This window comes from Plutella xylostella, chromosome Z (assembly GCF_932276165.1).
Source record: "Plutella xylostella chromosome Z, ilPluXylo3.1, whole genome shotgun sequence".
NCBI classification, from domain to species: domain Eukaryota; kingdom Metazoa; phylum Arthropoda; class Insecta; order Lepidoptera; family Plutellidae; genus Plutella; species Plutella xylostella.
The window spans coordinates 6,259,365-6,278,428 of record NC_064012.1 but is presented as its reverse complement, the minus strand read 5'-3'; the positions used below and the strand labels follow the sequence as shown (position 1 = coordinate 6,278,428).

The following is a 19,064-nucleotide window of genomic DNA, read 5'->3' as shown; positions in this document are numbered from 1 at the left end:
GTGTCTGCCAGAATATCTTTTAATTCTGACTCCACCAAATTCCTGTCTATCAATGTCTCCAGATCTTGTCTTGCAGCAAGGAAACGGGGGCAGTCGAGAATTATATGCCAGACCGATTCAATGATGTTGGGGTCGCATTCACATTCTGGGCTTTCTTTGAGTTTAAATCTGTACAAATACTCTCCCATCCCCCCATGTCCAGTCAGCATTTGTACGTGAGCAGGGGTCAGTTTGGCACTTCGCGTAATCCGGTAAGCTTGGTTGACATCCGGTAAGAATTTACGCGTGACTGCTCCTGTACTGGATGTCGCATATCGGTCTTGCCATTTCCGGACCGATTCCTCTCTGATCTTTTTCCTGACATAGGACAGGGGGACTTTGTCATAGTCGTGGGAGGTGCTTTGTAGAGCTGCCGTTTTGGCGAGCTCATCGGCTCTTTCGTTCCCGGCAGTTCCAATGTGTGCCCTCAGCCAGAACATTTTTATCTCCCTGCCCTCGCACACGACCCTCGCAATGTTTTCCTTTATGCTTCTTGCCAGGGGGTGGCTCAGTTTCGGATTTCGGAGCAGATCGAGTGATGATCTCGAGTCGCTCAAGATGTTCACTTTATTATCCGTACTAGAGCTCACCAGTCTTGTTGCCCTGTGAAGGGCATAAAGTTCCGATTGGAAGACCGTGCACGACGGGTGGAGACCAAAAGTCTCGGACAGTTTTTCTTTTCCATCCTCCCACCAACTTAGGGCGGCGCCGACTTTTCCCTCTATCTTGCTTCCATCCGTGAAGATTTGGGAACCGGTATGCAACGGGTTGGTGTTTTCAAAGAACTCGTAGTTGGTAGAGGTAAGTGTGGACGGATGTGGTAAGTCCAGGTACCCTACTTTCCGTTCGAGCTCTTTGCCTGGCGGGAGGTAGTCGGTTGACAAAAGTTTTTTGGATTTGTACAGATTTGCTGCCTCCTGTATTCTGAGATCGAGAGGCAGCAATCCCGATAGTGCCAGTGCAGATGTGAGCGACACTGTTCGGTAGGCTTTGCATATTTTCTGCGCGAAACCTCTTTGCAGCGAGAACAGTTGTTTTTTGTTCATTTCCAGTTCAACGGCTTCCGACCAGACACTTGCGGCGTATGTCATGATGGGCTCCACTACTGCGATGTATATTGTCCTCACAATTTCACCGTTAAGTCCCCAGGTTACTTTCGCCGCTCGCGCTAGCTGTTTGTAAATATCCGCTGCCTTTTTACACTGAGCGGTAATATGAGCTTTAAAAGTTAACCTGCGGTCTATGATGAGGCCCAGCAGTTTTATTTCCTCTACGAGATTAATTTTTGTGCCAGCCATGGATAGTTGGGGTAGATCGTACTTCATCTTCTTTGTTAGTAGCATCGCGTTGGTCTTATGCGGTGCGAAGTTGAGTTTGTTCCGAGTTCCCCATTCCACTATTCCATTTAGTACTTTGTTCGCTGACTCCTCTAGGGTGTTTACTGCTTGACCTGTGAAGACAAGGGCCACATCATCTGCGAAAGCTTGGCAATACACTCCCTCAGCCTCTAGTTTGTGTAGCAGTGAGTCGAGTATGATGTTCCAGAACGTCGGTCCTCCTATGGAGCCTTGGACACATCCTTTAGTGGTTCCCTTCTCACATGCTGCACGAGCGTAATTGACCTTGATTTTTCGGTCACTGAGATAAGAGCATACCATCTCGTACAGATTTCGTGGGCACCTTTTCTTTGTCAGTTGATATTTTCTGACCTTAATAATTTGTAATAGGTTTAAATTTTGAAATAAAACAATGAGTTATAAAAACACTTATTTATTTTTGTAATAATATTAATTAATCCACTCCATCACCTATCAAATCTTATTTAAGGGGACAATAAAATTTAATTTAATTATGAAACTCATAAAAAATACATGAAGAATAATCCTAGTCTAGCAGATAAAGAAATATTTTAATGCTATCTGGCTCTATCTCACTTCAATCATAGGCTCGAAACAGCTTGAAATTACTTAGTTTTATCGGTTTTATCATAGAATAACAAGTACTGTTATTCTATGGTTTTACTGCCATTAATGTAATTGCCACCATTATGTTTCTTTATCTGCAAGTGTTATAAAGTTCATCGATGTGAGATGTCATTTGAATGAGAATTATGGAATTATGATATGACATTGCTACATTGTTATTGGAGTTTAGTTTTTTGTCTTACATTATTGTACTCGTGGTATTGCCCATTCAAAACTAAAACACATCTATTTCTAATTAAATTTTGAACTTGACAATCAAATTTACAGACAGTTAACATAATGACTTATTTAATTAATGAAACCTTCCTGATTAAGAGCTACAGTTTCAAAATAAAATAAATAAAAGCCTCAAAGTACAAACCAGCATTTTAAATTAACAATACAGGACGGGGATTATTACACAGTACCAAAAGGGATGAAATGCCAGTTGTAGCAGTGATGGTGTGGAGTTATCTCAATAACTTAGTTATGAAATCTATCTATGATATAATCAGGTGCTTTGTTCCTTCAACTTCTGCAAAATTGACATTAAATTGTCTGATAAATATAAATATAAGGCTTTCTGTTGATACTAGCAGTGAATCGCCTAGAAACTATTGTTTTAAATGTTTTCAGTTTGATTATGTGTTAAGGTGAGTCTACACTGGACAAGCTGAAATTCAATTCCCGAGGGGTTGAATTTGAGTCCTGCTCCTCGTAGTAGACGTATCATAAAGGCTTGTAAATTCATAGTAAATGTTATATTACCTAATAAATTAAATCCAGTCAAAATGTAATTGGTAGGTGATAGTTACCAGGGGTGGACAGAATACTATCAGTCTCTGCAAACTTTAGTCTCTTGAATTGATCATGATACATCAGTAAACAAAACTGTTACAATACATATTAGAAAGTCAACATTAAAAATAAAACTTTTTGTCCAATGGCTGGACACATTCTGCAAGTATAACACCGGCAAATATAAATTAATCAATCTTAACATAAATAGTTTTTTTATATCCACAACTGTATGAAAACTGCACTTATGTTTAAAGTCGTTAGAGTCTTATGAAACATAGGGAGTGCCTATACAGACTACCTTCCAAGCTACATGTTCACATAGTTTCGAACGATACCACCAAACAAAAATCTCCTTTATTACATTAGAACAAATACACAAAAAACATTTATCATGTTAGTCAAATTTAGAATACATAGGTCTATACTTATCTGATAGATTAGAGGTCACGAAAAAAACTACTGGTAAATTTTGAATTGGTGGTATCATTCCCGAACATTAGATCATTTAATTAATATTATAAACATCCAAAGATAATAATTTGGAATAAGTATGAAAATACGTGCAAAATACCAATTAGTTTTTTAATTTTAATTCTTACATGCTAAACTACTTTAGCGGCGGCTCCGGTCTCAGGTGAGCATAACAAACATTCACTTTTATCGTCTAATCCCTTAGCAGATAGAATCCAACAACAAGTGCTCACCGGCCGGCTCCTCCTCTTACACCTATTACATCTATGCATCCTCGTATCAGATACACTATTTTAATTAACAATACAAAGGTACAGAACTCTCATTTTAGGAAGCTACCCTTCTCGGCCCGGTCGGCCGAGCGGCCTGCCTCGCTTCACCTACACAATATTATACGTATGAAAATGTATCACTTTCTTAAATTCATAAACACCCACCGTCACTCATGTTCCTAAAACGAGACTAGTAATTATAGTAATAATAAAAGGCGGCCGGGGAGTAATTTTCAGATCTTCAACCATTGAAGGAAAAATAAATATTTAATCATAAAATATCATGATGCCTTAGAAGAGAAAGAATAGCTAAACGCATTGAAAATCACGCCCATTACTCGCCGGAACCGGTCCCAATAGGCTTGTATAAAATCTAGGGAAAAAATAAACCAAAAAAACAACATGTACAACAATCTTTGAATATCCTACACGGGTACTCGGAAGAAACTAGCGACCGCAAAAGAAAAACTTATCGTAATGGCTGCGATCTCGATACATATCACAGAAAATATAGTTTCACACAAACTAACAAATTATTGCTCGTTAATTTTGTGTTCCGGTAACGAAAACAGTATCACACACTATAAGAGAATTAAAAACTGTGAACCTATACCAAGTCGTTGAGTGGGAGGCGCGGATATTACACGGCGGACTATTGCATAGGCTTGGCTCCGGAATTATGGCAGTGTGTTATAGGTATTGCTGATTGCCGAATTGTTATTTACTAACATACAAAATAAAATGTATCCAAAATATATCCCAAAGAGTTTTCTTTTCCATTATGCAACTGATTCCATCGTACCAATATGGTAAATTAAATACTATTCATATACAAAGAGAATGTATTCCATTTCCCGTACATTCTATAGCCGTATACAGAAAGAAAGCTGAAAACTTACAAGCGCTTACTTTTTATTACATAGTAAAGAAAGCGCTTCTAAGTTTCCAGCTTTCTTTCTGTATACGGCCTATGATCCAAGATTCAAGTTGTTTGAGACAAAATGGCTGTCCAACAACAATCTTTGCAACAGTTAAATTAGCACATCGGTACTCTACCACAAGAATATTGAGTGAGATCAATATTAGTTTACGAATATATTTGCGGTACATATAGGAACTTCTCATACTGATACTTGGCTGGCACGGTATCTGTATAAAATGGCGTCAAAACTACAATAAAGATTTTACTGAATAAATGTCTAAAAGCGGGCAGTATAATAAGAAGGCCCTGATCTCCGACTCGATCGATAAACAGTTTATTGCGACACGAATTATTACAATGGACCAATTACCATTGACCATTAAAAATTTGTACCATCGACAAAAAAACTTTTGGAAGGTGCCATCAGGAGGGTCTTTTATGAATGGCTAAAACAGCCAATACATTCAATTAGAAGTTAGGTGTCGGTGTTTGAAATGAACTGATGTTGGCCACAGCGCAATATAGCGATCTGTAGCTGTAAAGACAGTGCGGGGAGGATAAAATAGTATTAATACTAAATCGGATTTTGGGATCTGACCATTCCGTAAACAACCTAACTTATTCGTCGCTTGCGTACTACAAGCTGAGGAAAATATTACGCATGCTACTCTGTAACGATGACATTTTACCAACTTGACCTCATGATCAGGCATTCCTAGAATACAAACATTAGTTATCAATTAAATAGCTAGCATCCGCCGAATATTATACCGTCCCGAAAGCACGGTTTACACGATAAGAGTACGCACGGACCGAATGACTTCAGATGCTAATAGTAATGTGTAAACACGCCCTAGCACTTTCACAGAGGGCTAGAACCGAGAATACGCTTATCGTGTAAATCTAAAGAATGCACGAAAGACGCACCCTAAGCAGCCAGGGACAACTAATTTGACTGGCTATGCCCAATCCTCTTACCATTTTCACAAACCCTATTTAATATGTATTTCTAGCATTTCTCACTGACTCTTTTAGACGAAAAAGTATCAAGTCGAACTGGCGGAAAATATCGAATAATTCGTGTCCTTCACTAAGTGTCGGCCCGTTCCTGATGGTGGCAAGATCCGGCCTACATCTTGAGCACCACTTGCTCCCCCTCGGCGATGTTGGCTAGCGTCTTCTTGATGCGCAGAGCCGTCAGCCGCGCCGCCGGGTTCTGGTACCAGCACTCCTTCATCACCTTCGATATCGCTGACAGGACCTGAGGGAATATGGATGTTAGGGTTATTATTACAGGATTAGTTTACTTGACTTTCGTTAGAAAATATGTTTCGTCCAATGCTATGGTTTGTCTATGGTGGTCCAAATACGATTGTTTTACTATAAACATTATATACGGCTCTACTTTACTTACAAACTTGTATTTGGAAGTGAGAATGGCGCACGCTAGGGCAATTAACCACTAACCATTCACCACGGTGCCAAACCCTTCCCAATTTTCATCACTGACACGCTAAGAAGTGGGATAAGCTCAAACAACCACACCAAAAAACTATTAAAACGACTTGGTGGTATTCAGACAAGAGAGTTTTTTTATTAATGCACAGTAGCACACAGAGTACACACACAGAGTATATTTTGTTACACAGAACTAACTATTAATCCTCAGAACAACACCCCCACTTAACAAAATAACCATACAGTATACATAGCAAAACTCAAGTACTTATGTAGGTAGGTAATTAACTAAAAAAACAAATTTCTATATATTATGCTACTACATACAAACTTAACTAAATTGGCACAAGCCCTATCATCTTCATAAATTTATAATGTTTAGATGATAACAATCCCTTTGTTAATAGGTCAGCAGGCATATCTTGAGTTGAAACATATTCTATTTCTATCCAATTGTTTTTAATTGTATCTCTGACATAATGGTAACGCACATCTATATGCTTCGACCTATTGTGAGTATGACTTGCAGCCAGTTTAATAGCACTTTGGTTATCGCAATATATCTTGATAACACACATATTACCTGTGATTTCTATCATTAAATTTCTCAAATATACAGCTTCTCTAGAAGCTTCTGACATTGCTACATATTCTGCCTCTGTACTAGACAGTGAAACAGTTTTCTGTTTACTGCTCTGCCATGATATCGCAGAACCACACATGGTAAAGCAGTAACCAGTATATGACTTTCTATCTAGACTATCATTAGCCCAATCGGCATCAACAAATCCTTCAAGTTTCACATTGTTTTTACTAAACTTTAAACAATAATGTTTAGTTCTCTGTAAGTATTTCAAAACCCTTTTTGCATAGTTATAATGACTCTCGTTATAACAATTATTGTACTGACTTAAAAAACTTGTTGCATATGCTATGTCAGGTCTTGTTAGAACAGCCAAATACATGAGACTACCTATCAACTTTTGATATGGTATACCTGCCTCACAAACATCGCCCTTTTTTATATTTAATTTACATTCAATTGGTGTGTCTATGGCTCTACAATCAGACATCTCAAATCTAGATAGCAATTGTTCTATATACTGTTGTTGATCCACTGTTATAGTGTTACAATTTTTATCAACATTGATTCTCATGCCAAGATAGCGTCGCACAGGACCAAGATCTTTAAGTTTGAACTCTGAACCTAATGCAGCCTTTAACTTTTCTGTCTCTACAGCACAGTTAGAAAAAATCAGAAAATCATCTACATACAATGTTATTATTATTTTAACATCTTCTGTATATTTTGTAAACAAACATGGTTCCAACTTACTATTTTTAAAACCCAATTTACATAAATAGTCTCTCACTCTCTCATACCAAACTAATGAGGATTGTTTCAAACCATAAATGGCTCTTTTAAGTTTTAACACTTTACCATCAGCATCAGCATGCTGAAAACCTTCAGGAATACACATGTAAATGTCCTCTTTCAAATGTCCATTTAAGAAAGCTGTTGTGACGTCCAGGTGTGTGACATCCATCCCCCACTGAACACTGAGAGCAAACAACATTCTCAGTGTTGAATGTTTCACAACTGGTGAAAAAGTGTCCACATAGTCTACACCATGGCGTTGGGTGAAGCCCTTTGCCACAAGCCTGGCACGGTAACGCACTTTATTGTCTATATCCACTTTTTTATTTAACACCCACTTACACTTCACAATAGACCGATCACTTGGAACATCAACTATCTCCCAAGCGTCATTGGACTCGAACGCCTGAAGTTCCTCTTCAACTGCCTGTTTCCACTGAGCCCTTTCTGGTCCTTGCAGGGCTTCTTGGAGTGTCATCTCATCATGAGACGTGACATTTTCAGTACACAGGTTCGAGAAACCATAATAGTCTGGTTTACGCCTGACACGCTTCGCAGGAAGATCTTCAACTTTCTGTATCTCTTCATTCAGCGGCTCATGAAAACTGTCTTCAGAATCTGATGATGTACTAGGAACAACTGACTGACTATTATTCCCATCATTATTGCTCGACTCAGTTTCTTCATGTTCTGGCTCTCTCTCATCTGTGACAGCAATCACTGCGTCAGTCTCCACACCCTCATTTAAGACTCTTATGTCTCGACTTGTAGTAAAACTGTTTGACTCAGGCTGATACAGCTTATATCCTTTGATATTTTCAGAGTATCCCACTAGGATATACTTGGCTGCCTTCCTGTCCCATTTAAGTCGTCTCTGCTTCGGAATATGGGCCATCACAGTGCTTCCAAAGACACGGATGTGACTAAGATCTGGTTTACTACCGGTCCACAACTCATAAGGTGTCTTCTGGTGTCCTGATACTGGAGATCTGTTTCTTAAGTAAACAGCTGTACTCACCGCTTCTGCCCACAGTTTCTTCTGCAACTTTGCATCAAAGAGTAAGCATCTTGCTTTTTCAACTATGGTGCGATTTAGTCTCTCACACACCCCATTCTGCTCTGGTGTGTAAGGATTTGTTAGCTGATGAGTTATACCTGCATCTTTTAAGAAATCATTGAGTTCCTTAGAACAAAACTCTCCACCATTATCTGTCCTGAGTATTTTTATTTCTTTTCCAGTCTGCTTCTCTACCAGAGACTTGAACTCTTTAAAGTATTTAAATACCTCGCTCTTGGACTTCAAAAAGTATACGAAAGATATCCTGCTGAAGTCGTCTACAAACAATAGGAAGTATTTAGACATTCCTATCGAGGCTTGCTCCATCGGGCCACAAACATCAGCGTGTACTATCTCCAACACCATCTCACTTCGTGTACTGCTCTGTGGGAATGGTAATCGAGCCTGCTTGCCTTCACAGCATACACTGCAATTTGACATGCTTATTTCTGCTGTGCCTGGATTGGATATTCCCTTCACTGCTCCATCTTTCATGATATTTAGGTCTTTACTGTTGATATGACCAAGTCGCCTGTGCCAGACCATACTTGTACTTGTGCCTGATGCTGCAGTTAGCGACACACTCTCTGTCTTGGTTATCAACTTATAAACCCCATTCACCAACTCTGCTATGCCCACCAATACGTTCTGTGGATTACGTATTTCACACAAATTGTTCTTAAACAGCACCTTGTTTCCTTTCTGAATCAGTCTGCTTACTGATAACAAATTTGTTGTTATTCCTGGTACACATAAAGCATCACAAATAATGTTTGAATGCTCAACATTATTCACAATTGTTGATATCGGTACATCTCCTGTACACACCACTTGCATCTTCTGTTTATTTGCAGTAATTATTTCTTTAATTTCATTTTCATACGATATATTTCGCATTCGGTTTTGACTGGCTATCAAATGCGAACTCGCCCCTGAGTCAATGTACCAATCGTCTGTGTTAAAAGATCCATTTAAAAACACTGCACTGAATGCATTGGATACTTGTTTTGTGCACTGATTCATGTAATGACCAATCTGTTTGCATTTAAAACATTTTATTGTTTTGATTCCATTTGACGTCGAGGCCATCTTGTTTGTTGTGTCAGTGCTGCCAACTTTGGCGGAAGATTTTTTCTTTTGCTGCCAACGTTTAGACAAGAATGCGCTTGTCTCTGGTCCACTGCTGCCAACAGAGCCAACTTCACTGCTCATATCCAGTAATTTTGTTTTTATGACGTCTGAACTAATGGCGATACCGGAATGCTCAATCGCCATTATCATCGGCGAAAACTTTTCTGGCAATCCTGCTAGAAGTAATGATCCTATCCATTCTTCGTTTATCTCAAAGCCAGTACCTCGTAACTTCTGCGCAGTATCCACCATCTGTGTAACATACGCCGTCATGGACTCACTTTCTTCTAAACGAATGGAAATCAAAGTTCGTAGCAACGCGATCTTTCTCGTGAATCCCGAGTCATCAAACAGGGATTTTAATTTTTTCCACACGCCTCCGACAGTAGTTTCGCTTTTCACATGAACATATAACGAAGAATCAATCGTCATTATAAGTTTCGCCTTGGCTTTTTGAGTATCAACAGTCTTGTCGACTTTGTCTTTGCCTCCATCTTGTATGTTGATGTCGATTCCCTCCAATATCAAAAAGTTTTCGGCTGCGAACGCCCACTCGTCGTAGTTTTCGCGTCCTTTCAACTTAGGAACATTTACTATATAACTAGCTGCCATTTTAGTACGAAATTAAACTGAAATACTAATTACTTTTCTGCAAAAAACGGGGACTGGGCCCATAACCTATTAAAACGACTTGGTGGTATTCAGACAAGAGAGTTTTTTTATTAATGCACAGTAGCACACAGAGTACACACACAGAGTATATTTTGTTACACAGAACTAACTATTAATCCTCAGAACAACAAAAACCACCAAACAATACTCACAGGATCCGAGTGCCACCGATTAGGCACATTCGGCCGTCGCCTCTCCACACACACGGCGCGCCTCATATCCTCAAGCGCAGGGTCTGACGGCACGCAGTCGTAGTAGGGCGGCTGGTATTCATCAGGTAAGGCGCCACAACGCCTGGCTGTCTCCCAGAGGACTAGGCCGAAGGAGTACACGTCTGACCGCTTGTACGGGTCGAATTGACGCGTGTCCATTGTCTCGTCTAGCACCTGTGGACGGGGTTGTAAAGGTTGAATAAAATTATTAATGGAACTTATTTATGCTTATGACAGAGAGGTATGTCGAATAATTATGTATGCGAAATCTATCGATCACAGCTTCTCCGATATGGCGTCAGGCAAAATAGTATTAGGTAAAATACTATTTTACAATGGACGCATTTAAAAAAATATATATTTGACGAATATTTCAAGATTTAGCTTCATAGGCGTCACAAAAATATATTTTTATGAAAAATATGGTCTACAAGTGTCTATACCTCCGGCGCCATGTACCGCTTGGTTCCCACGCGGTTGGTGGAGGGCACGTCGACGGCGTCCGCGGCCACGTTGTGCCGCACCGCCAGCCCGAGGTCGCCGATCACGCAGCTCAGGTTGCTCTTCACCAGGATGTTCTTGGACTTGAGGTCGCGGTGCGCTATGGCCGGCTTGCCTGTTGGGTGGTGAGGTTATGGGGTTAGGTTACCCAAAGGTTGCCTGGAGTAGATCGCTTTTAGCGGTATGGCCGTCTATTGTGGTTACTCTTTCTTTGTAACGTAATTTCTGCTATGTGTTTTTTAATAAAGTTATATTGTCTTGTGGGCTAAGAGGCGCCTTTGGTGCGTTGCGTCGTCGCATATAAAGTGTGGTGCTTTGGGTGAGGCCTACGCCCAGAAGTGGACTGCTATAGGCTGCTATGAACGGTCATAAATAATACATATGGCAGCGACGACGCAACGCACCAATGAAGCCTTTCCGTAAGATGGGACAATACATATCATTGGTTGTTGAGATATGTAGATGTTTTTAGAAAGTTCCCGCTGACTGTCTTAGGCTAAAAGGAGTTAAAAGTATTTGGTACTGTACTTGAGCCAACGCGTTGGAACGAAAAAGAACATAAAAACGAGCGATACGTCTGATAAGATACTTTGTGACTGAATTTGCACGATGGTATCTGCTCAGGTATACCCATTTAGTGACCTTCACAAATAATGCGTAAGTCTGAGACGTTACCTTGAATAAGAAATGCGTCCTCACATTTGTATATTGTGGACACAGTTTGCACACGACCTCGATTAAAATACGTTTGATGTCGGGATTGGAATGAGAACAAATCAGATGCAGTTATGGAGTCAACCAGACCTCAATCTTATGCATTCAGTATTGCATCATCAGCATTTCGCATAAGTACAACAACCAAATGGTGCAGCTCGAACAAACGTGAAAGGTCTTGGGTTCGGTTCCCGGTCGGTTTTATTAAACAAACATATTTATTTTCAGGTCTTGGAAGTATTATAATTTAAGTGGTAGAGAATTACCTTAAGAATTAATTAAGTATTGGGTTGATTGAAATCATCAATAGAAATAGGATAATAGTTTACCCTTAGTGCCAACAATATCCATGTGCAAATGCGCGAGGCCCGTCGCGATGGAGAGCGCCATTTTGATGAGAGTGTTCGTGTCTATGGTCCGAGCCGTCAGGAAGTCGAATAATGAGCCGTTCTCGTGGTAGTCTGTGATCAGCCACAGCTGCGTCCATGTGCCGTTGTCTGTGAAGCAAAGGTTTGTTGCATTAAAACCTTAAAATATATAAAAGTTATTTCAGCACCTAATGGTTAATATCAAAGTCTTTAATGATGGGATAGGCGGAGCTTACTTCACTCTCTTTTAATACCAGTTGCAATAGACATGTTTCTACCTAAAGGAAGCAACGTATGACTTGTGTCTGAAGACCTAGACATAAAATCTGAAATAACTATCCAACTCTGAACAAAAATGTAAATATTTTATTGATCACAGAACAAGGGGCACAAAATTTAAGTCACGGCCAGACCAAAGCTGCTGATCTAAAAGCGAAATCTCATGTGACCTTTGACGACAGCTTATAACTTATTCATAAAGTTTCAGCACGGAAATGGGAGCAATCCGTAAATAATGTATGGTATAAATTTCAGTTTGAAATCTGTCTACGATTCAACGTTAACATGGTCGCCAGGGAATTTTATATACAGACTGCGCAAAAAACATGACACGCCGTCAGTTTCAAAGTCGATACCTAACAATAGGTAACCTATTCCCACAAGCATTAGGTGTCAGATTTAAAAACAGCGATCGATTTTCAATCGCGGTACGAAAATAGCTGGATTTATTCTTCCTCTCTGATTTCTGTGGCGACTTTTATCACGCCACTACTAACAATACTTACCTTTATTATCAGCAGCAATAAACCCGAGAATATTCTCGTGGCGCAGCATGACGGTCTGGTAGATCTCGGCCTCACGGAACCACGAGCATTCTTCCCTGGACGAGAATATCTTGACGGCGACATTCTCGCCTCGCCAGCGGCCGCGCCAGACCTCGCCGAAGCGACCCTTGCCGATGATGTCTGCTAGCTGGATCTGACGCGCGATCGAACGCTGCACCAGAAGTGGTAGCCCTGGGGAACGATAGGAGGATGTAGAGTTTAAGATTATGCATCGAATATGGTCAATTATGCTTGTTAAGAGAGGTAGGTATAAATTGATGGTTTGCTGAGTTTCGTAGTCTATACTAAGGGAAGACGAGGGGATATAAGGTTAAAGATTAGGTATATCAGAAGGCGTATTTACATGGATAAAAGGAGATAAACATTATAATCTTGTAAAACAAAGCTAGTACCATCAAAGAATTAAAGGTCATAAACACTTACCAGAGCCAGACCCCGAGGTAGTCAACTCAATCATATCCCGGATCGTAGCCGTGCCCATGATGGGGTGTCGCGTCTCACACATGGAATCCTCCCCGGAGAACAGCGGTCTTGAGCCTCGCTTCATCAGGTTGCGCGAGCGCTTGGCCCACCACAGGCTGAGCGCCGCGCAAGTGAATAGGACCGCCAGGCCCATCACCCACGGGATGACGTGCCATGTGCCCGCTGACGGGCTCGACTCTTTAGCACACGTAGGTACGGTTAATATTTAGAAGTAAAGGGTTAAGGGGGTTTTGTGATGTGATTCTTGAGAATTTGCCAATATTTTTTTAAGGAATGGTTTAAGTTGAAAGTTGTGTAAGTACCTACACTCATTAGGAGTTCAGTAGAATCGTATGAAAATATTCCATAAATTGAATAAGTTGAAAGGAAATACAAGTAGCAGTTGAGAGGGGATTAAATTACAAGAGCAATAACTTAAAGGTGAAATATGAAGGAAAAATTTCAAATAAAATATCTTGTGAAATGAAACTTACCTTATTAGGCCTGTAGTATAAACAAATAGATAATTATTATAACAGATCATGCTAGACAGCGCGAGCTGAAACGCAGACGGAAAAGTTTCAGCATATACATGGGGTTGCAAAAAGGGTATACTAAACCGAAACCTACGGGTGCAGCATCACAGCATGCAACACCTGTATACCTAATATATTTCAATATCAAATATATTTCCGTCTGAGTCTCAACTTGGTTATATCTGTGAACTGAAGCATAAATCAAGACATACACACACATGCAACATGCCACACAAACAACATGCACTCTGCGACCAATATACATGAGCATCTTCACTCCCCAAAATATAAATATCAAAAGTTAGACGTCTACCCAGACGTGCGTAACTTTCAACGAAAAATAAGAGTTCAAGTTATTTTGGTCGCTTTGTTAAATGCCGAGTTAAACACTCTTATTAACTTTAGTCATATTGTGCCAATTTTGTATTGAGTGCCAATTAACTTACCAATGAACACGGTATGATAATGATAATGAATATTTATAATGAAATTGGATGAGTAAGTAGTGAAATAATTAGATCATGGTGTCAATTTTCAGCTTATTCGTGAACACATAAAATGAATATTTGATGAAATGTAAATGAATTGATGAAATGTGATACTTAAATATCCTTATGTCTATTATGCAATTGATCCGTTTACCATAGGAATTACTTTTAATTTAAAAACTATAGACTGTCACCTTCATAAGCTTTGCTAAGGGTGTTGTTAAATTAAATTTAGTACTAAGTTAATACAGAGAGAGGGGTTAGCAAAATAAAATCATGCGCATTTGAAAACTGTGCAAAAGGTGTAACGAATACCGGCGAACGATCACTTACATGTCTCCCGCAGATCAACTGAACATTCGCGACCCCTAGCAACCAATTAATCAATACATCGTTACATTCTTCATTATTATATCTCTATTAGTTCTCGTGTCATGCTGTGACATCTATATCCAACTGAAACACAAATTAATCGGATCGAGCTCATCGATTGGACATCCCGTTTAGAGTACTGTGATGAATCCCCCATGTGATGCCATGAACAGACGGTACAATACGTAGGACACAGCGCGCCCCGCTCGGCGGCGGCGGCGGCGCTCACAGGGTACCTGGCGCGACGAAGGCGCGGTTACACAGGTCGGTGGCGCAGCAGAACACCTGCTCGGGCGCCTCGTGCGCGCGGCACCAGATGGGCCAGTCGCCTGGGGGGAACACGCTCGAGCGGCCCCAACATCTACATCGTACAACTGCGCATTAGTGATCAGTGCCGGTCTACGGAAACTTTAGTAACATTAGAAACAAGAGAAAACAGTGAGCCATGCAGCGGAGGTGCGCTAGGGCGGCGGCGGGCGCGGGGCGGGGTTACCTGGCTCGGGCGGCGGCAGCTCCAGCCGCAGCTTGCGGTTGCACATGTCCTCATTGTCGCAACACTCGATCACCACTGACTCATTCTTAGAGCGCGTCGTAGAGCACGTGAAGGGGTGCTCGATGGGGATCAGAGACCTACGCTCGATGCAGCTGTGCCGCAATGCGAACCACCACACAGTACGTTTAGTAGGTTAAAGCAAAACCAACACACATTCGGAAAAGTCTTTGTTATCGGGGCGTCACATCATTCCAAACATACTAATAGTTGGCGACGCCGGGGGGGCACTCTTAGTAGTAGGTACTCAAATCACTAAATAATACAAGCGAGCCTGTTGTTATTCGCAGTTCAATACCACACGGAGAGGAAGTGGCTGCGATGCAGGAGGCCTGGGGCTTACCGGCGGGGGCGGGGGTCGGGGCGGGGGCCCGCGGTAGCCGCGCGAGCGCCGCGCCCGCGGAGTTGCACAGCTCCGTTTGACAGCAATAGTTTGATGCATTTCGGCACATGTACGGTAATTCGGGAGGGAAGCCATTGGTCAGGCAGTTTAATATCACCTCTCTACACGGGCCATTTCATTAATCGTTTAACATCGTATTTGCAAAACAATGAAGTACATAATAAATAAATAAAGTGACTTGAGTTTTATTTCGAAGACTGAAAATTAGATGTGAAAGACACATATTGCAACTTTGTTCAAAAGGCTATAGCAAACACTTCTCTGTAAAACATACGGATCACACCTTTATAGACTATGAGATCCAGGTATTGATTCTTTTAGTGATTATGTATCTTTCACACCTAAGTTAGAGTCCCATATAGCTATTTGATAAATCCTTTAATTGTATTCTCCCTACTACTGGTGATTCAAGTTTAAAACTAAGTTAGTCTGTGGTGTGGAGGAATGGTGTAACTCACTGGAAGGTGTAATGCTGGCGCCCGTCGCGCCGAGAGGTCGACGCGAAGCAGAACCCGTCCGTCTCACACGTCTCGTTGGGACAACTCTCGCTCTGACTGTTGCAGTAACATTTCAAACCTGCGACAAACATTAGAGATGTAGTGGTGATGCCTAACCCTTGGAAGTAAAAGTGATGAATAGGAGTTACATTGACTCCTATTCATCACCAGAAGAATCACCATCATAGAAGAGAAACTGTATTACTGAGATATACTGTTGCCATATTATTTAGGCAACTAAAAATATTACCTATTTTGTATGACTCCCTAACAAGGCTCATAAGGGCGAAAATTAATTCTGCTTACATCATTACTCATATATTGTATGACTCCCTAGCAAGGCTGATAAGGGCGAAAATTAATTTTGCTCGCATCATTACTCATATAATATAGAACTTTTTTGTAATTCTAATGTGCTCTAGGCTTGATTTATAAACTTCATCATTGGCGAAGGGTTAATTTATTTATAGGGGATGCCGGCATTAAAAATATATGTATACAATAATGTACTACGTGCTAAATAAAAATTACTGTAGATATTTAATAAAGGTTGGTTTAGTTTTGTTTCAGTGTGCGAATCACAAATATTGTTGACTCAAGTTGATAGTGTAATTCAATAGCAATATGTATGACCTCTTGATCAGCACCACTGTTGGTAAATTTAGAAACTAATAAAATGCAGTAAAGCACCTATCAAATTACTATCAACTCAACAATATTTGTGTTGTTTAATTTTATTGGTTGTCTTGTATAAAGATGTATGATTCTTTAAAATGTTATTCAGATTTTATTCCCTTCATTTCCACAATTCATAGATGATAAATAAATTCATTTCCTACCAGGATAAAATGGTTATGTCATGTTATTCTAATTTGAACTGGACTTGCTCACCATATTTATGCCATAAAGGTGTTTATTGTAATATGAATTATTAATTTACACTAAAAGCATATAATTATCATTGAATAGTAAATAGGGTTTTGTAAGTATGGGTACCTACAAAAACAGGAAAAAATATCATAATATAAAGTATGTTTTTTTTTTCATTATTTAGATAATTATTATTAATAGCTAGAGTTAGGAAATTATATCAAAGTTTCAGACCACGCAAATTTAGAAAATCTTATTGTTATAGTTTTTTTCAGTGGACTGTAGAAATTTCATTACATTATTTGTGTTACAACTAACAATTAAGGTATGGTCTCCAAAAATCATTAAAATAAGATGTGACAAATTGAAATAGTAAGGAAATAGGGTTATTTTCAGCGGCAATTACCGCCACTGTTTCGAGTGATTAGAAAGGATGAATGGAATGTTTATGGAATGAGTAACTTTCAATTCATATTTTTATGATAAAGCAAGCTGGTATGCAGCTTTCATTATAGTTGTATGGAATAAGTAGATAATAATATTTACTTTGCTTTAATATTGCTATGTAAGTATTAAAGTTTTTCCTTGTGCTTGGCTCAATGGACAAACATAACATTTTTGGTAATAAACACTTACCTTCCACGGGGTCCAATCTCCGGTAAACCGACAGTATGAAGATGATGAACCATTTACGGCGATATAAAGTATCCATTAACACATTCTTGTATAAATGCATTTTATTCTATTGTTTTGATACAACAAATTACATATTTTATTGACAGCTTGCTCTCGGAAAATACGGCCATTGATTGAAAGCACAGATTACTATCTTCCTCTACCTCGCTTGCGAATGAAAACGCCATGAGATTGGAACGTTTGGCAGTTTTATTTTTCCGAAATCGCTATGCTGTGAACTAAGATACCCTCTGAATAATAACAACGTAGACAGTATAAAATTAAGGAGCTTGCACACTATTGAACCACGTTGAGTCGAATAAAAAATGTTATATTTTTTATTACTAGAAACACACTACGAATCCAACGCGACGCCATTCGCGGTATAACGAACGCGTGGCGCCGAAGGGTCGGATGTTCATAATGACTGTGTTTCCGCCTTTTTAAATGTACCTTCAATCCTTGCACACAGTAATCGATGTTGTACCAAGGTACCTACATAAAATATTTTCACGACTAGGAAAGTACGACAAGACGTTGGTGGTCGCGAGCTGTATCGCCGTTTATGAATGAGTAGGTATATTAAATGCACGAATACTTGTCTAGATATCTATATTATGTGCTGGTTTCCTTACAATGTGCTGCTTCGCCCGCCTAGACCAAAGCGATCCACTAACAACAAGACACGACAGTCGGCCGGGCTTACGGCAGCTACAGTCGTCGAAAGATAATAGGCCCGTTTGGAGCTACAAAATGTACGGGATGACAGCTGGTGTCAAATCAAAATCATTAAAAATCTAAACAATAAGTATAACTAACTTTTGGAGCTTTAAAAGTTATTTTTTCTTTCAATAGTTAAATAATAAGCCAGATTAGTTATGTGTCTTTTTATGTATATTTCATCAAGCAAATCGAGAGTAAATATCAAATTTGTGTAGCTGTACAAACGGGCGTATTATATTTCGACGTCTGTAGTTACTAGGTGACAATCGCATTAGAAAAATGAACATTTAAGAACCTTCCACATTAGTGCCTAGTCGCAAATAAATATTAAGTATTATGTGTGGCCGGGCCGGTCGCAAAGATTTTAGAACGTTTATTTATTTAGCCACCAGCTTAGTGACTCGCTATACGCTAAGAAAGCCATCTGCCTGTGAGGGAAGAACTGAATATTTTTTATTTTCTACAATTTTTTGCTATGGTGCTGTATAAAGGCGCCGACAAATTAGCGGACGCGACTGACGACGCGGCTGTTAGCCGCGACTGATAAGTGTGGAGTTGTGCACGATCTTTTGGGACAGTTCATGCCAGATCGCTCTCGGACGTCTGAAAGCTGAAGTTCAGTCCAAGGTTACGTCCGCGAATCACGTCCGATAGTTTAAACAGCGTAGTGTACATGGTGTACC

At 39.9% G+C, this 19,064-nt stretch overlaps 1 protein-coding gene across 2 annotated transcripts; it reads right to left on the bottom strand.

The window, feature by feature from the left end:
* Positions 1-2,248: 2,248 nt before the first annotated feature.
* Positions 2,249-17,838, bottom strand: LOC105398137 (TGF-beta receptor type-1). 2 transcript variants are annotated; one of them, XM_038121885.2, is made up of 9 exons: positions 17,620-17,838; positions 16,075-16,192; positions 15,157-15,308; positions 13,229-13,465; positions 12,746-12,976; positions 11,922-12,089; positions 10,821-10,993; positions 10,318-10,551; positions 2,249-5,730 (listed from the first exon to the last, which is right to left on the bottom strand). In XM_038121885.2, the coding sequence occupies exons 1-9, from the start codon at positions 17,717-17,719 to the stop codon at positions 5,599-5,601; spliced, it is 1,545 nt and encodes a 514-aa protein (XP_037977813.1). In that variant the 5' UTR covers positions 17,720-17,838; the 3' UTR covers positions 2,249-5,598. The 2 variants fall into 2 exon arrangements, with proteins under 2 accessions (XP_037977813.1, XP_011568494.3); XM_011570192.3 differs by lacking the exon at positions 15,157-15,308 and adding an exon at positions 14,900-15,024.
* Between the last annotated feature and the right edge of the window lie 1,226 nt (positions 17,839-19,064).

Excerpts from the sequence above, each read along its gene's own strand:
- LOC105398137 (XM_038121885.2), bottom strand. The coding sequence starts at position 17,719 with ATGCATTTATACAAGAATGTGTTAATGGATACTTTATATCGCCGTAAA. Across the intron at positions 15,309-16,074 it reads CGCCAGCATTACACCTTCCA|CTGCATCGAGCGTAGGTCTC; the intron begins GTGAGTTACACC and ends ATTGCGGCACAG. Across the intron at positions 12,977-13,228 it reads TACCTCGGGGTCTGGCTCTG|GGCTACCACTTCTGGTGCAG; the intron begins GTAAGTGTTTAT and ends ATCGTTCCCCAG.